We start from the raw sequence: 25,567 nt of genomic DNA, 5'->3' as shown, positions 1-25,567 counted from the left end.
TCTTCTACCATACTTGGCGAAGTTCGGATATGTCATATTCATCCTCTATATTTGTATCGATTATCATCTTATTTTAATTTTTGTTATAACATGTTATTTCATTTTCCAGTGTACTCTTTGTTAGCACATGGTCTTCATTCCCTAGTAGGTTGTGTGTATGCAACTCAAAAGTTGCATTTAATTTGTGATAATTAGCATAGTAATCACTGCTTTTACAGTTTACGAAATGAACTTTTGAAACTGTACTCAAAATCTGAGATATAGGTATTCTCTCATAAGTATATGTTAACGTACACGCTGGGGATACGCTCCTAGTGAACAGACATGTTAATGAAGGTGATTTTTAGGTGAATAAGCGAATAATTCAAGATTTGTTTCTGCATTTGTTAATACGACTGGTTCTCCGTGTCATTGTCCGTGTCTGTATAAGCATTTCAACCGGAGCGGGTTTTTTTTTTAAGTTAACCCTTCATTTTTCCATCTTTTCGCTGTACAGTTTGCTGTCCACGCAATTAATGTTGTCTGAAAAACTTCAGTGTAATGTTTTACTTTATTTGAATAACGTAGCCCATAGTGAATCAACTCATCTTCAACCTAACAGTAAAGTAATTTTTAAGTGTTGACTTTCCGTGCCCATCACGGAGTCGATATTTGCAGAAAAAAAGTCGTGATGAGCACAGCTTTAGCGGGAAGTAGAAGCACAAGCTCGAAATTTGAATTGAGAGATTTTAAATATTTGGCCTTCGATTTGACCTTGATGTGAGAAATCGGGACCAGCAACAATCCATTTCTTATTTGATAGGCTAATATCTAGATTTTCTTTAAAAAAAAAATGTCCGGTTTAACTGATAATTTTAGTGGTTTTCACAAGACTAGAGTAGGTTTCTTTTCGCAACCTGTATGTATTAATGCAAAGTGGAAGCTTTCAATATGAGTGGAAAAATTAACATATGCTTGTGATCATGGCTATCGTTCGAGCCAAATTATTAACTAAATAAACCTTAGAGAGCTACGGGGACAAGAGTGAGTACAACATTAAAACACGTTCAGAAAGGTTTAGTGGGGTGTGTGTATGTCAGACAATATATATGTGCATAGTTATTGTAGGTAGATTTATTAAATTAATAAATATCTTATTTATTACAAATGTCACACACATCTATATATATCTATATCTATCTATCTATCTATCTATCTATCTATCTATCTATCTATCTATCTATCTATATATATATCTATATCTATATATATATATATATCTATATCTATATCTATATCTATATATCTATATATATATATATATATATATATATATATATATATATATATGGGGGTAAGGCATTTATTGTCTCATTTTGAAATTTGAACCTTCAGACTATGTCCTTTGGCCTAATTGTATCCCCCCCAATATAGATTATCTAATTCGCACACTGTATATATATATATATATTAATATGGTAAATGTTCATTTTTGCATAACCCACCCAACACAAGTACATACTGATCATGTGTAAAGAATGTTCCTCGAGGTACATTGGAATGTACATGATAGGTACGTGAATAGAGCAATCATGTGAAATACACATGTAAGGAATAAGGTTACTTCCGCCCAAAAGTACGTGCATGACACATACCGAGGAATGTATCTATTATGTGTATATCACGTACCGTGTATGTACTTGACACATTTACTTGGCATTGGCATGTGCCAGGAATGTACTAGGCATGTCAGTAATGTTCCTTAGGGCAGTGCTATGCAACTGAGGTTGCGAGTACTTAAATACAAAAACCTTAACGCTTCATTTTTACGTTCGAATTTAGAAGCTTGTACTTTTAAAAAAAGCCAAGCAACTAACTCTGAAAATATATGCCTTCCTCCAGCATCTGTGTGGCAATTTAACTATCTATTAAAATACTACAGTAACATTTTACATTTACTACAGTAACTGTGGCGACCGAGCTCTAACCTATAATCTTAGCATTCAAACCTTTGATTTACGGTTATTTGTGATTTCACGTTTATAACAAAGACAAATATTTTTAAAAGAGTGTAGTTTAAATAAATTACTGAAATAAATATTTTTCACAAAGTTTATCCTTTTAAATTATTGTTCAAAGGCCTTTGCCTTTAGTAAGTCTTCTCCGAAATACATGCAAATGAATTGTGCTGCCATCTTTGGAGCTCTTTTAAAATACACATATATGTTTCTCGACAATGAGATCTCAGAAACTACAGGCTCTAGAAAGATGACGTTTTCACTGATCGATTGCAAATTTCATGTAGATTGTCCAGTTCTAATTGAATATTTAAAAAACATGGGCACTATTTCTTTAGTACATTTTCACGGGTACATTGGAAGTGTTGAACTTTCAAAAAAATAAAATAAAACATCACATCCTAATCATTACACATTCCAACACCACACTGTTGTATATAGCGGTTGTATATGTCTCCGGCATTTGTTTCATAGCCAAATAATAATGGAAAAGGAAGGATAACCATTTCTCCAGTCTAAGATGAACTTTTTTGGGGAGTGTTTTTCCCAATAAGCACCATATATAACTGACAATATATTAATTTTGTATGTAATGTATTTGCTTATTACATACTGCATGCAAGAAGAAAGAAAACACTGGTCGTACATGAATTAGAAACTCCAACCGGAAGTAGGCTCAAATCTTGCAAACGGTGCGAGATATTCAGAAAAATAATCGAAAAATCCCCCTTTATGATACCCCCTGGCTATTTTTAAATCAATACGTCTTTAACTTGTGTCTGTAAAGAGACATGTACAGATGTTGTAAGGAATGATAAGGCGATATATGCTCATATGCGAATAATGCGCTGTGTAGAGAGCGCAGGTTCAGCTAGTTTCTTGCAAAAATTCTTCAATCGAAGATTTATAATCGCCACTGATTTTCAATTTTGTCGATATTATCTTCAAATTCCACAGAAGGTGAAAGAAGAAGCTAAATCAGTAAAAGATGTTTCACCGGTTTCAAGCTTATTGCCACTGAAAAGCGACATTTCCTGAAGGATGTCTATATTATCAGGCTGAATTTCTTTAAGGAGTTAGTTTATACTTAAACTTACGTCTTCCCGAAAATTTTATTTAACGTCTAGTTTTAACGTACAGGTTTTGAACTAATTCTCTGCTGTGTAACGTCACAATATAACCATCAATGCTAATTTTATGAGGACAATTCTGACAGTGGGGTTTAGAATGTTACAACCTAGAGAACGCATCAAACGTCAGAAAATTGCAAAATGACACACACAATATATTACAATGTGGCTAAACTCAGAAAGTGGCTATAGAAGTGAAAAGCATATGGCTAAAAAGCCACTATTGGCTCTTTGGAAATTATGTGACTAACGACGTTCTCAAAATGGCCAGATCTCGTCACAAAGTGGCTAAATTGGCAACCCTAGTCGCAATACGAAGCAACTTACGCACAACCATGCCATGGTACATGGGGTATGTGCCATTCACATTCCTCACATTCCAGTGAAGCATGTAAAAGTACCTTTCAAGTGTCAGAAATTCCTCGAAAGGCACGTACCTAGCGACACGTGCTATGCATATGAAATGTACATTTTTCAAGTACCAGGTACGTAAACGGTACATATGGAACTTAAATGGCACGTTCCTAGAATGTACCTGGTTGGGTGGGAACATGTTGCTCAAGATTGGGATTAAAACTCCGAAACCCCCTTGGGTACGCTACTGCTCCTACCTCTCCTTCCGATAACTTCTTCAACCAACACCATATAAACATATCAACAACTCCACAAGATAAATACAGTGGTTCGTCAAATAGGTATTGTGTGGTGCTAATCCCATCATAAGTAACGGAGCAATATCATCTTGAGCAATACCAGCAATACCATTTTATCTGTGATCAATGTTCGAGAATCGACTTGTTACTGTGGCGATTTATTATGGCGGATGCACTCCATTCATTCAGTAAAACGCACAGCAAAGGTGTTTGCATGCTAAATAAGAAATATTTCATGGTATCTCTTTGGTAGGATAGTAAGGTGTGAAAGCTTAGTAGGGTTTCCGGGGGTGGTGGTGGGTAAGAGAAAATTAAAGATATGCTGAACAGTTGCGCCCAGAAACAGAAAGTACAGCGCTATTCTGGACAGGTTGCGGGCACAAAACATTCAGAAAGTGCAGGTGTAATGTCGGGATAATAGAAAGTAGTTGAAACAAGAATGGAGAAGAGTAAAACGCCTCAATAGAAAATCAAGAAAGAATAATCTTCCAAATTTTATGTGGAGATGTATTCATCTTTTTTTTTTCTTTTTTCTCTCTAATGGATTTTTCTTGCAGCCTGAAAGCCAGTACATTTTATATCCAAACTCAGTCTTACTGGACCAATGCGACCCGACTGCACTCTTGCGATTACATTTGAAATATTTCTGGTGGCTTCGCGGCATTTCTTAAGCTAGTAAAGATGCCAAATTTGTTGCTATTAACCGAAAAAAACGATCCTTCCGTATGATAGAATATTCCTTGGTTCGATCAGATATTATCCTCTTGTTTATTTAAAACTAATTTTTATCTTTTCATTTAATTTTTACTTTTATCTATTGTATATTTTTGTTTATTATTTCTTTATTGTTTTATGAAATTGATGGTCTTTGATCGTTATGTTAAAGATAATTAATTTCAGAAATGAAAGCAATAGGTATAATAATTTTGAAACAAATGGGTGATTCCTTTTCCAAAAGATTTCTTTGTTTTAAAAGCAATGAAATGGCTTTAGGTTACAACTTTTCTGTATTTTATTTTTCTTTCTTTTTTTAAATGTTTAAACTTTAATTTTAATTTTTTTTAGTTTAATTTCCCACGAGTTGGAAGTTGTTAGTACCTACTGTATCGAAAACAAGGTAATAAGACAAGCAAGGTGGCGTAGAAATATACAAAGACGAAATATTCGGTGATCGTATTTCGAGATAAGTTTAGATTATTATATATGAATTTATATGCTGGATAGTGTGAAATTTACTGATATGAACGTACCAGTTAATTTTTATTGGTGCAATTTCATTCTCTAACCTTTTTTTCTTTCTTTTTTCTTTTTTTATTATTTAAATATGAAATTTGGATCAGTAATGGAAACCTTAACCTTTCGGGTATCTATGTAAATATTGTGGAAGTAAAAGAGACATCTGGTGTTTATAACGGAAAGCTTACCTTACGCCATATTGACGATTGAGGTTGGGAGATTTTGGTAGTTTGCGTGGTGAAATATAAAGTTATTAAGAAGAACGTGCGTCAATCTGAATAAGTCAGACAAAATAGAAAAGATACCAATATTATTACGTTTACTTGTAGAGGAGAATGAGTTGCTCGGATTGCAAGAAATCTAAGAAACGCAAGAGTAATAAAAGCGGAAACATGGGTGACGTTCTCGGTAAAGAATGTGGAGATGGAGAGAAAGAAGAAATAGTTCAAGAACAGGAATCAAATGAAGAGGATATTAGAGAGGAAGCTGATGGTGCTCCTAGTGGAGACGAGAAATCATCTCAGTCAAGTGGAGAAGCAGATTGTTTGGAATTTAAAGAAGCGGAAGACGCTAAGGTAAGATGTGGAACACCCGACATGTCAGTTTGTAAGTTCACCCCAATTCTGCGTAGCGTTTGTTTTGTATACAGATTTTTCTTGCTGCTTAAACTTATTCGGTGGAAAATGCATTTCTGATTTAGGTATATTATGGATTGTAAACTATTCAGTGCTACAAACAGCTATATTCTAGCAATGTTTTGAGTGCACTGTCAACAAAAAAACCTGTTTATTTTGACTCAAGTTCATGATTCTTATAATGCAGAGTTTTGTGTTAAGTTTGTGGGTCTAATTAACAGCCGTACTATTAAATGTAATTTTTCTTTGTTACCCACAAATGCATTTCACACTTTCTGCTGAAAAATTACTATTTTCGTAACGATACTCCAGTAATAAATAAAGGGGGTGAATGAACTAGTTAGTATGTGTATCTGTTGAAACTACTCTTGTTTATAATTCGCAGTTTAGCTCCTAATAATCGCCGTTTGGAGTGTTGTCCTGTTCTCAAAATCCCTATGCCGACGCTGCTGAAAACTGCAAAAGGAAGTGAATTGGCTGCTCTACAATTTATGTTTCAGGAGGTTTTTTTTTTTTGTTTTTTTTTTTTTTTTTTTTTTAGGCTTATTAGATTACTTTTAATCTATTAATATGATAATGTTATTCATTAAAGCCGATATTAACTTAACATACTAAAATTATATCAGCATAAGAGTTCTTTCCGTGGTTAAAGATGCTGCTGTTTGTCGTCATGAACTGTGAGAAAATCAAGTTATTTTTAAACAGCTACTGGAAGGTTCGGATTAAGGTGAAGATGCTTGAAGTGTAGTCCACATTAGCATAGATACTATCACTTTGCTTAATTTCCGGTTACTGTTGGCATTTCCATTTTTGCTCATTTTCATTTTTAAGTGATTATAATCGTATTTTCAACGTGATAATGTTGAATTACTCTAATTAACACCCATAATTTGGTAAGAAAACCATGTTTCGTGAATTTGGACCATTCCTTTCTCCTCTACAGTGAGAAAAATCTAAAACTAATCATAATTCTTAAAGTCAAAGTAGCAAGTTTAAGTGCTGCAGAATAGGTCCATAAATATGTAACTAATCTAACTCAGTAACAGAGGAACATAAAGTAAACTAAATGGACCTGCTCTGCGGCACAAAGGCTAACTCTACGAATCAAAACATGCCACAAAACATGTATGTTTTCTTTTCACTACGAATAGGCCTAATAAAGAAAAGGAATATCAAATAAGATAAAAATCACGGAACCAAAGATACTGATTCTTTCATTGTTGAGCAGAAATATTATTACACATGAAGAGCAATTAGTACTCATGTTTTCTGTGAATCTCAATCGGATTATATATCTGACACAATTTAGGTGCCTTCGACAGCTAAACCTAAACAATATCAAGAATATAATGATCAAATTAGGATTCCCAGAGCATACAAGGGGGAAAGGGGGACACCCAAAAGAAACCCGATTGAAAGCGCACGAACGTTCGTAGGCATGTCGGAGTTTTCTCTAGGTGAGCCTAGTAGAGACTTTCGCAAATAAGTTGCCCAAACAGCGTCAACGTATGATGGTAGATGTTTTTTCTCAACTGTTATCGTCTTCCGCCTACGAAATCGTTATGGCAGATTTAAAGAAACAAAAATTGTGTGAAACCTAGCTTCCTGCAAAAAAATTTGGGGTATTAGTTAGTTTCTTCCCCAAATCACTTTGTAGTAACTGGTTCCCTTTACTAAGTATTTACAGTTCGTTATTTTTAACTGTGGTGAGTATAAATACAGTGTAGACATGGCATAAGGACTACACGGCATTAAACACGAACCAACTTGTGCTAGATGAGCATTAAAAGCAAAGATGCTATCTAACCGATCAGGGTAGGGGGCAAGCGTTAGCAAGGGGATGCGTTCGTAGAGAGTAGGCGCGTCAGCGATGGTGGGAATACGAATAAACGAAGTTGTTTACAAGGGCTCACTAGAAGTCACGGTAACGGCTCCATAACCGTCGATGGATTTGGGGACATGCTGTCCAAAATTGACAACGGAAACTTACGGATTGCTTCAAGAGCGTTTCAAGGATACTATGAGGCGCACACAAGTTTTCTAGTAATTTGGTGCTTTAAACGTGGTGAGATGAGTTGAAGATCGTTCTGAGTGCCTATCATCATCTCATAATGACGAAAATATTGAAAAAAATCTGCCAGAAATACAACGAGGATTGTCGTTTCACTATCGACGAAATTTCAGAACAGGCAGGAGTCAGTTGGAGCTCGTGTCAGCGGGTTTTGACTGAGGATTTGCAAAGGAGATGTGTTGCCGCTACGTTTGTTTCTCGCTTGCTCACACAAGTTTATTTACTTATTTATTTAAGTAAGCATCAGAATTTGAGCCCGGGCTTGGAAACTCAGATTTAAAGTGGCCCAAACTTTTTGGCATGTTGGTGACATTGTGCACCGGGCATGTGTGTCCCTTGGTCAGACTGATAACCAGCAGTTTCATTTCGAAGTTTTAAGATATTTACGGGAGGATGTGCAGGGGAAACGCCCAGAACTGTGGGGATCGGGTGACTGGTTCCTTTACCAGGACGACGTCCCCGCACTCAGCCTTGTCTGTAAACTGCTATTTGAATACGAAGGGCTATCGTTCCTACACTCCGTATTCACCGTACCTATCCTTATACGACTTTTTTCTGTTTTCGAGAATGAAAATAATCTAAAGAGGAAGCGTTTTGCTTATGTGGAGACTGTAAGAAGAGCTTCAGCAATTCCAGACGTTCTTTAAACATTGCGAAAGATGACTGAAGAAATACATCGCATCTGATGGAGAGTACTTTGAAGGAAATTGAAAGAATTTTATAAAAATCTTGATAAATTCATTTTTTAGAACGCAGAGGCGCGGTGGCTCAGTGATAGGGCGTTCACCTCCGGTGCTTGGGGTCCCTGGTTCGATCCCAGCCCGCGCCAAGTGGACTTTGTGGTGGACAAACACCGTGCTCGTTGGTTTTCTCGGGGTTCTCCCGTTTCCTCACACTTTCTTCATTCCACCGTTTCTCTCATCATCACCGTCTCCTTTAGCCTAACCGGCATAACCGTGGGACGTAAGGCTTAAAGATTTCATTTCATTTTTTAGAACAAAAGTCTGGTTTCTTTTGGGAGCCCCCTACCCTGTCGTATAGGGCTGAATGTTAGTCTTAACAAAATTATGCCAGACGGTATTTTTGTTAAAATTATAGAAGAGCAGTTTTCGTAGTGTAACGTTCTGCAGGTGAACCCCCTTATATGGTCTGGAGATTCTAATATGATTATTGTATTCTTGGTATGGTTTACATTTAGCTGTCGAAGGCGTATAACCAATACTACTAATGTAATCCGATTAGGATGTCCAGAACACACGGTAAGTAAGTGTTCTTTGCTCTTCGTATTTAATCATGTTTAGAAACTCAACATTGAAAGAATACATATCCTTAGTTCCGTGATTTTTACTTTATTGGGTATTCCTTTTCCTCATTACTCGTAGGGGAGAAAAATATGCATGTTTTGTGATGTTATGATGCTTATAATTATATATTACTAACACGGCATAACTAGTAAGGGTGACCATACATGTACTGGAAGTGGCTTGCGCTTCTGGTGCTCAGGATTCTGGGTTCGATTCCCGGTGAGAGAGGCTTCAAAATTGAATTTGTTACCGTGATTCGGCTTCCACACAACTGTAGATCCACGGCTCATATAGCCTCAATGTTGAAAGAAGTTATAAAGTCCAATTTAACTAACCAACGCGTGTGTCGGAAGGCAGCGTTTCCTCCAATAATTTTTGTTAACGAATGTGTGCAGATAATTTTTGTTTCTCAATAGTAATAGTTTTTACCCTTGTATTCAAAAACCTCAGATTACTTTGAGGGTCAATATATGATATTCATTGCATGACAGTCCGTAGAATTTAACCTTCTTCTGTTAATTTTACCCACACATATTATTTATACGAACACTGTGACAGTTAAATAGCGAAGCTTTGGCGTAGAGGGTAATATGGCAGTGATTAACACACTAAGTTGAGATTTCAAAATATTATGCTTGCACATGCATAAGGACTACCATCAAACACATTCAACACTAATTGGAACAAATTCAATACGGGTGAAACTTTCTAGGTGTAAGTGGGTGGTGGAATGTATACGGTATCGTTGAATATATTCGTCAGACAAGTTCTGTCAGTCATGTTCCAGGCCATCTTCGCGGATGAGTGTGTATTTTTACCGTACTTGATCACAATGAATTTAAACTTTTATAGCTGCCATCTAATTAGAGAGAGTATTTATTTGTATCACTTGGAACAAGCAGTTAAGTAGAAGCACTAGTAAATGTTCAGTGTGATATGAATTCGTTAGTTGATACGCAAGGCACGTTAAAGTTCTTAAAACTAAATTTTATAAGTATACGAAGTAGTTCCCCTCTATAGCAAGACGCTTTCGTCGCTGGTCTAGTGCTAGCCTGTGCGTCTTTGGTGCACATGGTTCTGGGTTCGATTGGTGGAAAATTAAAAAAAATTGAACACATTACGATGGTTTAGATTTCACCTTAAACTGTAGGTCCATGTCTCACATAGCCTCAGTGCTGGAAAACGACACACAACGTCAACAAATCCACAGCAGCACAGTTTACCATCGTTGGAAACCATATTCTGAATCAGTCCTCTAACTACATGGCATACGCATAGTTCCGTACTGAAAGCTTGTAACGTACATCTCGTCAGCTTCAAACGTGATCTGAGTCCTCTTGCAAGTCTTACAGATAGTAAATACGCATGTTGTGTTATAAATCCGAAAAATAGGGATACTGTGGCCAAAATTGTACTTAAGTTTTAATCAAGAAGTCAATTCTCTAAGCTGGTGTTATTTTAGTGAAATAGGATTCCATGAGGCGACAGATTGCATGCTATTTGCGCAATTCATGAAAACTTGAGGAAAGGAAAGTTTAATTCCAAATTGTGTTCACTGTACTTTATGCTTCAACAGGAACCACTTTCAAAAGATACGAGCTTGAAAGTGAAAAAAAAAAGCTGCTACGAGTTCTATTCTACACTCCTAAACGTCGGACCTTTCCTGATGTGGAATTTGCCATTGGTGGTAGAGCTAAACATACACCTTTCTATTAATTATCGAGAAGTGTCATGTTTTTAATACTGCCAATCCTCTTAATTTCTGATATTTTTATCTTGGATTGTTTCTAAGTTTCAGCAGAGCAGCTATATTTTTAGGAGCCATCTATTGCAAGTTATTTACAAACTTCTAGAAACCAGTTAGAAACTCTTCTTTTGAAGATGTCGAGTACCTAAATTTATTATCACAGATTTTTGTAACAACTACTGGCGTCGTCTAAGCGACTTTGAAATCGAATATCATGACATGATACAAAACTAGATGGCAACAGTGAAACTTACACTGCTTTGATATTATTGCCCGCAGAAACATGGCTGAAATGTTTTTTTCGCGATCCAAGTGTTTAAGTGTTTTAAGGCGTATCCTGAATGCCAGGAATCAGTGGAAGATGAGCTTTCGTCTGCAACATCAGCAACGGCCAGCAATATTGCAGATGTAGAACGACTTCGAGACCTTGTGTGGATTGGCCGTCGATTAAGAGCAGACGAATCGAATTTCAACATCTCGGCTTTTCATCAGAACCAGATTCTGACCAGTGGAATGGAATTGAGAGAATTTCGTGCGAAACTGGTACCGAAGAATCATACTCCTGAATGAAAGCACATTAGGGCAGATGTGTGCCGTGATCTTTTAGAGCAGATTGAGCTGATCCAGATGTTTTGAAGCATATCATAGAGGTGACGAGACATTAATCTTTGAGTACGGCAAGCTTGCCAGCGACCTGGAAAACCTGGAAATGTCAGGGAATTTCGTGTACTGATGACATAATAAAAAAAAAAAAAAAAAAAAAAAGCAAAATGCCCATTAAAACACAAAATAGTGCGAAATCTGTAATGTCTTATTTTAAGTAAAATTTCTACAAACCAAAGTGTAAGCGAAAGGAAGATGTATAATATTCTTGAGTAAATTCCTAACAAGAATATAGTTGTAGCTGCCAAAGCTGAAAAAGTAAAACATCAATTTTCCAAATTATGTTTCAGCAATAAAAGAGAAGAAGGAATTCGAATCATTTAATGTATACACAGATATGTTCAATGTCTTTTATTGTAGTCTACTTGATAATTGTGAATTCGTTGATTTGTGGGACATAATTATAATGTAATTGTCCTTTCCCATGGAAATACTTCCTGTGAGAAGGATTTCTCAGTTAACAATGACATGCTGGTGGAAAATATAGATGAAGAATCTTTGATGAGTTTACGAGTTGTTCATGATACTATACAATATGCTAGAGTGCCCCTTGATATTTATATAGACAAAAATGCTTCACGAGATACGTGGATCATATACACATTATGAAGTAGCCATGCAATATGCGAAAACCACTGCAAACGAATTAAAGAAAAAGGAAAATAAGAGCATAGCTGATGAGATTACCATTTTAGGGGTGAAGGGGGAAGGAAGCATAACTTCCATTAGAGACTTCCATTGAATGCAAAATTTGGAACATCAAATTGAGACCTTGAAAGGATCTCTAAGGTAGAGAAGAATGGAAACTGAGGAAACATGCAGTAGTAATTTGTTTAGTTTAAACTGTCATAATAGGAGTTATTTATGTAGATTGCAATCATAAGTATGGTACTGTAATTTTATTATAAAAAGGTTGTGTATTAAAAAAAAAAAAAAAAAAGCAGTGGATGGATGTAGCGGAGAGTTTTCCATTCATTCATTCTTTGGAGGAAGGAATTGTGTCTGAAAAATAATAGATCTTGCCTGGAAAACCTGGAATTGTTAGGGAAAATTGATTTGAAAAATCCCTGGCAACCCTGGTAAGTCCCGAAAGCAAACGACAAAATGCAGTGTGTCATACTTCCAGCGCGCTTCGGCCGAAAAAAAGCTCAAATAAACAAGTGAAGAATGAAAACTATGCTCATTTGCTGAACTCGTGCAACAAGGACAAACGGTCAACAGACATTTTTATTGTGAAGTTCTTGAACTGCTGCGGAAACGGGTCCTCACGCGCGGCGAGACATCTCAAACATCTGGATGTTGTATAACCACAATGCTCCTTGTCACATAACGCTTTTGCCTGTGAAGTTGTTCCTCATTCTCCATATTGGATGACTTGAGTCCCTGTGATTTCATTCTTTATCTGTGTAAAAACACGCTTCAAAAGCCATCATTACGAAACGACAAGAAACAACATAGCAGCTGTAACCAACCAGCTAAAGGCCATCCCGCGTTCTCAGTTCTAGCATTGTAGTGAAGATTTGTAACGACGTATTTATCACTGCGACTTCCCAAGGAAAATATTTCGAAGGTGACTAAGTGCAAGTATAGATATAAAGGTAAGATTCGAAAAGTCGCATTACTTTAGTTAGACCTCTTGCACATGTACACTCATGTCCAAAATGAATGTCGCATATCTATAATTGTCTTCTTGTGTAAGGATAAAAGTTGATGATGATTTTGCAGAGTACTTTTGATACTGATACTATGTGTATAATCGAGAAATGTATATTTGTGGTAAATTTCATATGAAAAGAATCATAAATACGAAAACTAGAGTGAGTAAAACAAAATGTTGCTAAATGGACAAGAAAGTTTTATTTTCGTTTTATTGTTCTTATTTACTACATTTTTGACTTGAAATTTGCCACATACATGTCTTTGCCGATTATACACATACTAACATTATAAGAAATTCCATGCGAATTCGTTATCAAATTATATTCTTACAACATATTTATAGACATGCGACAATAATTTTGGACATGAGTGTACATACAGAGTATGCTTAGGAATTCGGTTACCAAACTCCAGGAGATGGTTCCCTATAATTCTTTCGGAGATGTAAACCGCCTACAATGCCAAACATTACATTTTGAAGTGTTCCAGCTTGTAAAGTATGGAACCTATCGTAAACGGTTCGAGAAATGCTTATAGGAACTACTACATGCTCCCCACAAGTTGTCGGTCAAATCTGATTGCCGCATAACACACCCGATAGAGCATAATGAGAAGTGAAAATCAGCAGCGTTTAAGTTGCTATGGACCACGATAGAACCTACAGGGCTTTAACATTTGAATATCCAATAAACTATATCATGGAAATATATACGTTTTAAGTGAATATCTTGAAAACCGGTAAGGCGATCAAAACAAAAGTGCACAGTGTAATGAGAACAAAATGTGTATCGAAAACCGCAAACAGTGTTGCCATAGATAAGGCAGTGTTGCCAACAGCATAAAAGTATTTTGTTTGAAATAGCACCATATACAAATGTGTACTGGTTTTAAATTCACTATTATCACTAAACATAACAGTGAAGTGTAGTGATACAACATTGCGCACCATTATAGTTAGGTGTGCTGAAAATATACAGTGGAGAAGTCTGATATGTGGCAAAAGAGGGTAATAAAGGAATTAGGAAAAAGTGAGGGATCTGCATTACACTTCCGTAGTCCCGGTGAATAAGCAGACAACTCGCGAAAACAAAATATTACACACGAGGAAAGAAACTCGTGTTTTCTAAATTTGTAAACTGCTTTTCCAGATTATCTTATACAGGTTTGGTAGAGTACTTTCTTTCGTGTTAAATGATGTATTTTTTTTTACTCCCTCTCCTACACATCATATTATGTTACTGTACACTGTAACATTCCCATATTCACATTGGGAATATAATTATTTTATTACTACCTCATTTCGTTTTCAATCGTCCGTGTGGTCTTAAAAGCAAGGCCACCGACTTGGAATCATGGGTTTCAATCCTGCCTCGGACATGGAAGTTTTTGTTGTACTTTTCACCTTGCATTTCATTGTCTTCTTTCGCCTTTTATAGTGGTGTGGATCCCACTTTACGCTTGTAGGTCCCGTCCTATATGGCTTCGGTGCTGACACAGGACGTAAAATGGCATGTCAGCAGTGTCACAAAAGATTGATGTAATTGGAATTTCGTTTTCCAAATGCATCAATCTTTTGTGACTCTGCTGACATTTTACTATGTTTTACTATCGGTGTTATTCTGCATTTGAATTAAATTCATCATATGAGATCCAGGTTCCTTTATAACCCTTTGTTGCTACATATCAGACTTCTCCATTGTACACATTCAGCACACGTAGCTTGAACGGTGTGCAACACTGTACCACTACACTTCACTGTTATGGTTAGTGATAATAGTGCATTTTAAATCTATGTACATTTATATAGGATGCTATTTCAAACAAAATACTTTTATGCTGAGTGGTCTCATCTATAGCAACACTGTGGTTTTCGATACATTTTATTCTCATTATATTGTGCAACTTTTGTTTTGATTGCTTTAACGGTTTTCAAGATATTTACTTTAAACGTATATATTTCCATGATATAATTTTTTGGATATTCAAATGTTGAAACCCTGTAGCTTGTACCTTTCTGGTCCATTGGACCTTAAATTTTGCCCATTTTCATTTCTTACGATGCTCTATCAGATGTATTATGTGGCAGTCAGATTTTAGCGACAACTTGTGGGACCTTCCCTTTTCAGTCTAAAGATCCATGTTTTACAATCCTCCGGTGCTGGCAAAAAGATTTGCATAAAGGACGTTGGGGTAAGGGGAAGCATTTTTATTTACTAATTGAGTATTTTTTTCGCCGGCACTGAAGGATTCTGCAACATAGGTATTTAGATAGTTTCTGTTTAATTCGTTCAACCGCTTGCGATAAGTCCCGTAGTTTTTAAGCAAATGCGTTTTAAAACATCGTGTTTCGCATTTTCAAGGTTTATAACTCCGAAACGAAGCGTTTTCCGACCGATGTTTATTTGAATTTTTTTGATACAAGGGATTACGTCTCGGAATTTGGTCACCAAAAAAATCTATACCTTAAGTTTTCGTTGAGAAATTGGATTATTTCAAATGACAATATGTCAGGTAATTACATGTCTCAAACCTACGTATTAAATGAACACTTAATATCACAATTATTATTCAGTGATACTTAGATACTACGGTACTACAAACATCCAAATTTGAAGGAGTCTAAGATGGACATGGCAATGCACCTAAGAAAAATACCTTGTTGCTGAATATTGCAACCATGATGTCGAAATTATAATCGAAACAAATATCACGAGATTGAAAAAAATGACTTGTAAAAGGTTTCGAAAAACGTCTTAATTAGTATGACATCCAGTTACCTACAGGGTTTACGATAAAGATCATAATGCCATATACAGCAATTCGATAACTCATTCATTCGTGAGGTATGATGAATATTGTGAATATTTGCAGCACTGCTTTCCTGTTTCGTAATTACAACTACAAATAATTATTGGGATAGCTTTTAATTTCTCCCCAGTCTTGCACATACAAGATCTTCAGTGTTACCTCACAAAATATAGCTGAGCGAGCGAAGGGGCTCGTTTTCTACCCTTATCACAATTTAGACAAAAACAAAGTACTCTGTTCTGGAGCCATGAAACGAATTGGGGGAGATTCTAAATGTCATCCCATAAATACTCTAGTAGTACAGCAACCTCTGCCTGTGTTTTTCATTCCAGAAACAGTTTGAGTTATCAAATTGCTTCAAACTGTGTTGCGATCTTTACACCCATTGAAAACCTGTGATTGGATATGATAAACTTATCGAAAGACTTTTCGAAATAACTGCCTTTAAAAGTGTCAAATCTTTAATTACCCCTAACTTCCTTCTTACTTAGTCGAAATACATCATATGATGACCATAGTATTCGACACTAAGGTACTTTGGATATACTTTGCCCCGTCCATCTCTCTCGCATTTTTACTGTTCTAAAAGCCTCTAAATTTCGGATGTTTGTGATACTGTATTGCTCTTAGTTTGTAATACAGAATTATTCATAATATGATGATAAGTTTATGTTTAACGTGTCAATTTGAAATATGCAATAATCTGACGTAGGGCCATTCGAATAAATTCCACTTTGTGTTGGGCTAGCAACATTGCTAATCCGAACGAAACTCACTCACGTTCATGTAACTAGATCCGGTTTCAGTAAAGTAAAGGGTGATCAAAGTATGTTTCTTGAAACACTGAGTTCTTATAAAAATCATTTCTCCTATCGTTTGCTGTTTTTTTTTTTTTTTTTTTTTTTTTTTTTTCTGTGGGAATCGACATTATAATATGAAATGTCGGAATGCAGAGATAAGGATGGGAGGTGAAACCTATTCTCAGAACACTGAATATATGTATAGAAGAAAACATTGTCTTGCTATTTTACTGTTCGTGCTAACACGTGTTGATAGACGGACAGGTGGACGGACATAGCCGTTCTCTAAGACGTCCCATCGTTATGAATAGCTTAGTTTGGAAGTCTAAACATGTATCATTTTTTATATCCTTCCCAAAGATTCAGAAAAGTTTTTCTCCGGTGTCTTGTATCCACCGTATTGATTTTTCATATTTAGTTTTGCCCATTGCGAGTGGAAGTTTAAAAATTCGAGTAAGCAAACATGGTATTTATTTACTGTGTATCAAAAGGGCTTTTATACGTAGTTCCATCTGTATAACACATCATTAAAATTCCGTTTCCCCCGGTATTACCATATTTAATTTGGTTACATGAATGATATGTATTCTCGTGAAAACATTACTGTGGAGTATAAATCGACTTACACGTAATTGTCGTAATGGAAGCATTTACCTATGAACGGCTTGTTATCTATATATGTTCTACTGTAAATGAAAGTGACTTGAAAGAAAGTTCGCCTCAGTACCCTCGAACCCACGTTCTCTGTACTACAAGTTTGCCTCCGTTTCCTCGGACTCTTCTAGCAAAACAAATACTGTTTGTAGCAGTTATTTTTATGCTAATCTAAACTATATCTGCACGAAATCCAATTAATATAATTAATTGTTTTCATGGCAACCTAACTAAATCTGCACAATTAAATTTTCACCTGAAGCATTTCGAAATGTGCAGTAACAATTTGGGTTGTAGCCACGATTGGGGAACAAAGAAGTATATACAAAACAGAGAGAGACAAGTACTAGTATGGCTTCTACATATATATATATTTTGGCAAATACTACTACTTATGATTTTAATTTAGTTAATTTGTCTCGTACTGTGCTTAGATGCTCAGTAAATAAAGGTCGAGATAGCCTTGTAAAATTATAGAACTTTTCATTGTTTCCTTTTAACTGTGATTATAAACTTTAGTATATATCTTTATTTGTATCATATTATCATCTTCGTAGGTATTATAGGTATTCTGCCATTATTTGCAGGTCACTCGCTGCAACTGAAAGTTTCCATTCTCCACGGTCCTTCCGCTAACCTCTTGTCTTCATGTACGATTTCTCCCTCTAGGACATCCCTCGTGATACAGTTTCTTCTTACCCAATGTCCCAATCAGTTTCTCTTCCTCTTCTTAATAATATCTAATTTTTTCCTCTCCCACCATTTATAACACCTTCTCATTCGTTTTTTTCACGACCCAGCTGATTCTCTTAATATTCTTCTTCACACCCACATTTCGAAAGCTTCCAGTCGTTTATCATCAATTTTGCGTAATGTTCATCTTCCCGACTCATACAGCATAATACTCTACACGAAGCATTTTGAGTCTTTTTTTCACCTCTTTATTCAAGGTCCCACGAAATAGCATTTTCTTCGTCGTAAAGACCTTCTTTCGCTATTCCTATCTTTGCTTTTATTTCACGTTTACAGTGCATATCATCACTAATAATACTACACAGTTATCAAAAATTAGTCATCTGTTCTGTTTTCTCCCTTTCTACTATATTTGACACCGACCCCCTGGTTCCAGTAACCATGGCTTTTGTCTATTTTCATCCCACATTCTTCACAGCCCTTCCTCAAGTTTTCTAACATCTTATTGATTACCTCTTCAGATTCTGCAATCGGAGATAATTGAATGTACTCTGAAACATTTTCTTCGCCTTTTTATTTTCCATTTTCGATAAATTAACAGCGTCAATACTAAACTATACTCAATTCAGCAGTAAGCGAGAAGTACCGGCTGATTGTCGATTCAGAACTTAGGCAGGACTTGCATCTCCTAACGTCTGCCCTGTCCCCGTGTGCAGACAAAACGAATCTGTCTTAGTGTGTGAGATCGCGCTTGGTGCCTTTATGAATCAAGAAAACCTTGTTTCTACCTTCTGACTTAAATGTTTCATCATCCAATTTGAACCTCTTTTATACGGAAGTTACGGGTTTCTAGTGATGCGTGCTCAAATGTAGATTCTATGATGCAAGTGAATTCGCGTTCGGAGAAGAAATAGAGTAGTTTACAGGGCTTCTTAGTAAAAGATAGCATTACAAAACCATAATTACTATGTTGTATTCAGAATGTAATGACACATCAGGTGTGCTATTTGTAGGGCGAAGAATGTTATTATTATGCATAGCAGTTAGATGATGATTCATTAAAACGAAATGTGGTTGACAATAGTTAGTGATTTTATTGTATATGTGGAAGTGTAGGTCAATGAGTCAGCACATAGAACAAAAGAAAAAAAAAAAAGTAAATAATTCAAGAATGTAGTACAGCAGTTATTAATGTCGGAGTCTAAATTTAGTTCCAACGTCAATGTGAATTCAGATCTATTCGGTAATAGTCATGTTTGCACAAATCTTACACATACAGATATTGGTTGATAGTTTATTTACTAAAGATGTTAATATTTATAAAAAGTGAGATTGTGAGAAAAATGCAACTTCAACATAACAAGATAGCATACACTTTCGTTTATGGCTTATCACCATACTTCAGAAGTGAACTAATTCAGAAGTTGCAGTGTGGTTCAGACGTTCAAATGGTAGGGTTTCCACATACCGTACCCGGAAAATTAGAAAATGTCAGCGAATTTGATTTTTGATAGGAAAATTATTGGTAAATACCAGGGAACTTTGATAAGTTCTTGAATGTCAGAGAAACAAAGTTCTCGATAATGAAGGCAACTTCGTAGTAATAAGGTTATTTGGGATTTAGAGATCATTCAGTACAACAATACGGATTAGGTTATAGATGCATTAAGCTATATTAAGGTGTGTTGTGCCATGGTAAGTGTTTAAATTCGTAACTCTGAAATCAGTTGAATTTCAGCTTCTTTAATCTCTTGGTGTAGACAGTATGTGTCATCCCTGATCTGATCTGAGGTATATAATCTTTTTAACCGACTGCAAAACAAAGGAAGTTCTCAGGCCGTTTATATATATATATATGTTGTACGTATGTTCACTTCAACATAGGTTCACCGATTTTGATTTTTTTGTTTTTGTTTTATTTGAAAGCATATTTTCCTGGTGGTCTTACAGAGATTTTGTTAGGATGTAATGATAATCTTCGGAGCAAGACCATAAAACACCTCAACAATACAGTGTAAAACCTGTACTTAACGACTTAATTATGCATATGTTCAAGCGTAACTTTGACACACGTTTATCGATTTTAGTGATTCTTTTGTTTGAGAGTTCATTTTGTAGTTGTTCCGCATAAATTTCATAAGGATCTAACAATACTTCGGAGCTAGAACATATAAAATTCCTAAACGGCTGACTGTAATAGTGAAGGGTATAAGGAAAACAATAGTAACTTCAAAAAACTTTTATGACGATCCGGGGAAAGCTAAAGTTATAGTCAAACTTTCTGAAGTTGTCGGTTTGTCAAAGTCAAGTACAAGCGTGATTATAGCTACTGCAATAGGTATTCTGCTTTCGCCATACACTGTGTAAAAGGCTGCACACCTGTATCCGAGCTGGGTGGAAGGGCAGAATGCCTGGCGCTCGCTACAATAGAAATCTTTCTGGCTGGTTTGATATGAACATATTCGAAGACTAGTTTCTAATAATTTGTTTATTCTACCTGCGAAACCTTGATGGCACAACCTGTCCACTCACTTGCCCATGGAAGTGCTAAAGAAGTGTGAGAAGTTAGGTATCCGTTTTGTATAGCTACCACCACACTCGACTTATTTGTGCCAACGGTTAGATGTCACTTTTTTTAGACCGGCACAGTGTAGATATTTGGACAGTTGGAAGAGAAAAAATAGAGATGTGCTTCCAAAAAGCAGTTCCCTAAAGTGTTGCATTCGACTGGAAAGGGTCGGTGCAAGCCAAGTTCAAAATGTTCGCGCAGGATTTAAGACTACGGGCATCTTTCTGTTCGAACGAACTGCGGTTCTGGAAGTGCCACACATTGAGGGAACTGCAGATATGTCACAGATGAACACGAAACAGCGTGGACGAAAACATTTATGTTACTGCTGAAAGACATTTGTGCATCAAACTCTGTCAGAGGACCCAGAGGAAAGAGGATTCCAATTCTTGTAGGCAGAGTTTTGGAGTTGCTGACTTTCAAGGTGAGGAAACAATGATAATCAAGCACCTGAAACGCTCGTTCCACCTACCGTGCATGGAGAGGAGCCTGGACCTAGCCACCCTAAAACCAAACGTCGGATATAAAAATGAGTGAATTGTAAATGAATTTGTTCTTGTGAGATTTCCAGCAAAAGAGACTGGTTCTACATAGGAAAAGTCACTGAGCGAGTAACTTCTGCATCCTACCTAATTCGTTTCATGCGTAAGAAGATAAATTGTAAGGATACATATTTCTTTCCTGCCAATGATGATGTATCCGAAGACCTTTAGTCACAGGTTGTGCGGAAATTAAATGCCGTACGTGACCTGTGAAGGAATCGCTTTGTGTTTAGTGATAGCGATGCACATGTCGCAGTTTTTTTTAACAAGTTATGTTAGTATCACAGAAATCATTTCTTTTTTCTAATATATTTTTGTTCATTATATATTTTGGGCTGGTTATTATTCACTACAATACTTGTACACAGGGTTGGCTGGTTTAAACCAGCTGGTTTAAAAAAAACTGGTTTAAACCTAAAAAATAACAACAAACGAAAAATGCTTTAAATCGTGTGAACCTAATGGTGACGCTTCCACATATCAAACCATCCGCATTACGTTTATCTACTTTTTACCTTTTAATCAAGGGGTCCCGTGTTCAATTCTCGGTCGAACCACAACCCATCTTTCAAGTTTAAACCAAGTAGCGATTCGAGGTGTGCCTTGAAGCGAAAGTCTTCTCCGTGATAACGTTGGTATTTCATAAGGATGTTAAGCCTAAACATACGAAATGAAACCAAATTATATATTTCTACTTGAATGAATGCCTATTGTTTTATAAAGAAGCCAAGCTTGCCTCTTATTGATAGAAATTGGCAAAATTTATCAACTGCCTACGTAGATTCCAACATCAACTTGGATTTGACTTTGTTTTAATTTTTTTGAATGATTTCTACATACCAAATTTGTAATTTAATGCCTCAGTTTTAGCGTAGTGATTATGATATGTTGACCTTAAAATTTTACATACAAACACATTTAAAGTAATAACAGGATCCCAATGGCTAAGGCGGGAGTTTCCCGATTTATATATAATTCTACTAGTGTAACTGTTTATCTTTTTGTCCTTTTGAAATGACTCCTGACAATTATATTAACAAGTACGCCTATGTAAAGATCAGTACAACGTATTTTTATCAGGGTCCTTCGTGAGTGAGTCGGCAATCGCATTTGTGACCAATTAGTCCAGGTTTCGTGTCCAAATGGACAATTTCTCTTGGATGTAAGTCGAGAAGCAGTTTGGATTCCGCTTTAAGCTTATGCGACCCCTTCCAGCATAACCTTGTTGTTACATAATAACACCAAGGCGAAACAAACTTATTTCTGTCCATATCTAATATAAATACATAGAGTAAATTATTTAAACCAAAAAACCTGGTTTAAACAAAAAAAAAAAAAAAATTTTTCTGTTGTTTTTTTTTCAATAAAAACCATGGTTTTTGCCAACCCTGCTTGTACAACATGATGTTGCGGGCGCCGCTGCACCACTGACCCCCAGTTTCGTTTAGTAATAGTGTTTCACCGACCGGGTGAAATCACTACACTTCATGGGACGACTTCAGCCGGTATATATATATATTCTTATTGGGTGCATAAAATGCGACTGCAGTTACGCACATATACTTAATACAAGGCTATTACTGAATTTTATATGTACTAGTTCCGGAACAAGAGGCTATATGCTTACGTTAAAATCCGAGAGTCGTCCGGGAACGACTGGGCCATTTAAAATAGGAACCAAAAATGAATTTTGTATGCTCTTGTATTTGAAAAAGTAATTTTGAGTGTTTTGTGATTTATCTGCTAGCAAACCTGATCCAAGAATGTCTTTCAGTCATTGTAGAAAGAGAACAAAAGATGTATCATCATTCACACAACACTTAAGCATATTACTTTGCAAGAGAGAAAGTTATTGTTTGCAATGATTATTCACATATGTCTTGTACGGAAACCGGCATCTTCTGGTAGATTGTTACTTTTTCTTTCATTTCTTAAAGTTTCAACAATTTAGAGTAAATTCCAGCATAACCTTGTTGTTGCATAATAACACCAAAGCGAAACACTCACTTCTGTTCATATCTAATATAAATACATAGAGTAAATTATTTAAACAAAAAAAGGGGGGAGGTTAAACAAAAAACTCGTGGTTTTTTGTTTTTTTCAATAAAAACCATGGTTTTTGTCAACCCTGGTATGGGCAAATTTAAATTTAGAAAAGTATGTACTATACATGTAGAAAAATAGAAACAAATTGGCTGTTCAGAACCATATGGGATTGTGTGTCCTGAAGGAAATCTACGTAACGTGGTTATCATGTTACCGAGAAAGGGTCCAACCAAAAGTAGAAAAGGACAATAACAGTTCGATGTTGCCGATTTGTAATACGTGGCAACTGAAGTAGAAGGAGCTCATCTATAACTGTTTGTGTGTAAGAACTGGTCTTTAATTTCATTGTATTTATTTGTCCTTGTTTTTCTCATTAACATATTGTGGATTTCAAGTCATATTGTAGAAAGATTCTTTATGCACTTCTTCGTATTCAGGATTTAAGTTGTGAACAACTTCCAGGGCCATTATAATGTATGAAATTATAGTTGTCAACTTAAAAATCAGTAGATTCAAAATTGCCAATATTTTATGTCGACCATGGAGCTTCTTCACATGCTTAGTAGTGTAGAGGTTCGAGAAGAGTACACACATATCTCATACATGTATATTGCAATGCTGAAATGAGGCATTAAATCCAAACCAATAAACAAAACCCATTTATCAATAGAAATAAAAAGATGATTCAGATGCAAATTATTTTCGACAAATTAAAGTATAAATTAGAATACGGCTTGGGTTGCCAGGCATCTGGGTTTGAAAGAGCAAAATTGGTGTCTTCTTTTGTAAAGTGGGCGTGTTTTGTTCTTTCGGTTTTTTTTTTTTTTTTTTTAATATTAGAGTAACAGTTTCATCTGAAAAGCTGAAGCAAGTTACGTCAGACAAAGAAAAGTATAGATTCATTTTCAAGGAATGTTCTTCCCTTACGAACTTCAAAATCTAGAAAATAACCTCCTACATTTTTTACAAGTCCAGCTACTGACTAGATATGCAAGGGCAAAGAAAAAAAACTTCTTTAAAAAGTTTTTTTCATGGCGTTTTACTTGGACCTCCATATAGTTTTCATCGACTTGGAGAAAGCGTGCGATAGAGTGCCACGAGATCTTATTTGATGGGCACTGAAGAAAAAAGTGTGTTGCGTAGATATACATCTGGATAATTCAAGATACGTATATGAAGGATGTGTACGACAGGAGTGAGGAACACGTGTGGGATAACAGAATTTAAAGTGAGGCTTTATCAGGGATCTGGTCTTATCCCACTTGCAAGAAAAATTAGTTACCTGGAAAGTAACATTTGAGAGCAAAAGAATTAGAATTGGTAAAACCAAAACAGAATATTTACATTGCTCATTCAGCAAAAATGTAATAAAAATACAAAAATACGAGTAGACAAAGAAGTTCAAGTACTTGGAAACAATACTACAGGGCAATGAATGAATAGAAGATAAGTTGAACAGCAGATTTGGCTGTTGGACAAAATGAAGAGAAGCTGCAGAAGTATTATGTGACTGTAGGGTACCTATTCTTTAAGGAAAAGTTTTATGGGGGCCATAGTGGCTTGCTCGTAGAGCGCTTACCTCTGGTGCGTAGAGTCCCTGGTTCGATCTCCAGCCAAGTAAGCTTGTGGTAGACAACATCGTGATCGTGGATTTTCTCTGAAGGTGCTCCAGTTTCCTTCCACATACTCATTCCACTACTTTTTCCATAGTCATTTACTTGTTTAAATCATCCGTTTCTCCTAGCCTAATGGGCATAACGCGAGACGTTAAGCTGAAAGAAGATTTAAGGAAAAGTTGAGGAAACAGTAGTGAGACAGAGAGCGGATTGTTGGAGGACGAAGATCAGAGAGAGGAACATAAGTAGCATTTTGCAGAGATGAAGATGCTGCGGTGGATGTGTGGAGTAATGAGAAAGGACAAAATTAAGATGATCTAAGAAAGTCAAGTTAAGACCAGTAGTAGAAAAATTGCAGGAAAGCAGACTTAGATGGTTTGGAGACGACCTTTGGAGTATGTAGCTTACCGAGTGGATGCTATAGAATTGAATGGGAAATGAACTCGAGGGGGCGATTGTGTGAAGAACGATATGTCACAGTGGCTATAAAATAAAATAGAAACAGATGAAGGATAGCTGTCCGAAAAGCCGACCTCAATTAACGGAAAAAGGTTTAGAAGACGACGACTTTGAAGAAAGAAACATGAACAATTAGTAATCATTTTTAAGGATTACAATCAAGAATAATCGATAACTTGATTGGAAAGAAAAGGGGAGATCGGTGTATGCAATAGATTTTCTGGTTCGAACAAATGGTTTGTAGAAGTAGTAGCCGTAATGTTCAACGGCAAAAATGTTTTAGTG

At 36.0% G+C, this 25,567-nt stretch overlaps 1 protein-coding gene across 3 annotated transcripts in view; it reads left to right on the top strand.

The window, feature by feature from the left end:
* Positions 1-5,193: 5,193 nt before the first annotated feature.
* The window catches only part of LOC145692397 (uncharacterized), a 112,281-nt gene continuing 91,907 nt past the window's right edge, over positions 5,194-25,567 (top strand). For all 3 annotated transcript variants that reach the window (XM_081767704.1, XM_081767702.1, XM_081767706.1), the window contains exon 1: positions 5,194-5,591. In XM_081767704.1, coding sequence (XP_081623830.1) covers positions 5,352-5,591 — 240 coding nt within the window. In that variant the 5' untranslated portion in view covers positions 5,194-5,351. The remainder of the gene's footprint in view (positions 5,592-25,567) is intronic.

Source organism: Thermobia domestica, chromosome 1 (genome assembly GCF_964235325.1).
Source record: "Thermobia domestica chromosome 1, izTheDome1.hap1.1, whole genome shotgun sequence".
NCBI classification, from domain to species: Eukaryota; Metazoa; Arthropoda; class Insecta; order Zygentoma; family Lepismatidae; genus Thermobia; species Thermobia domestica.
This window is presented reverse-complemented; position numbering and strand designations above follow the sequence as displayed.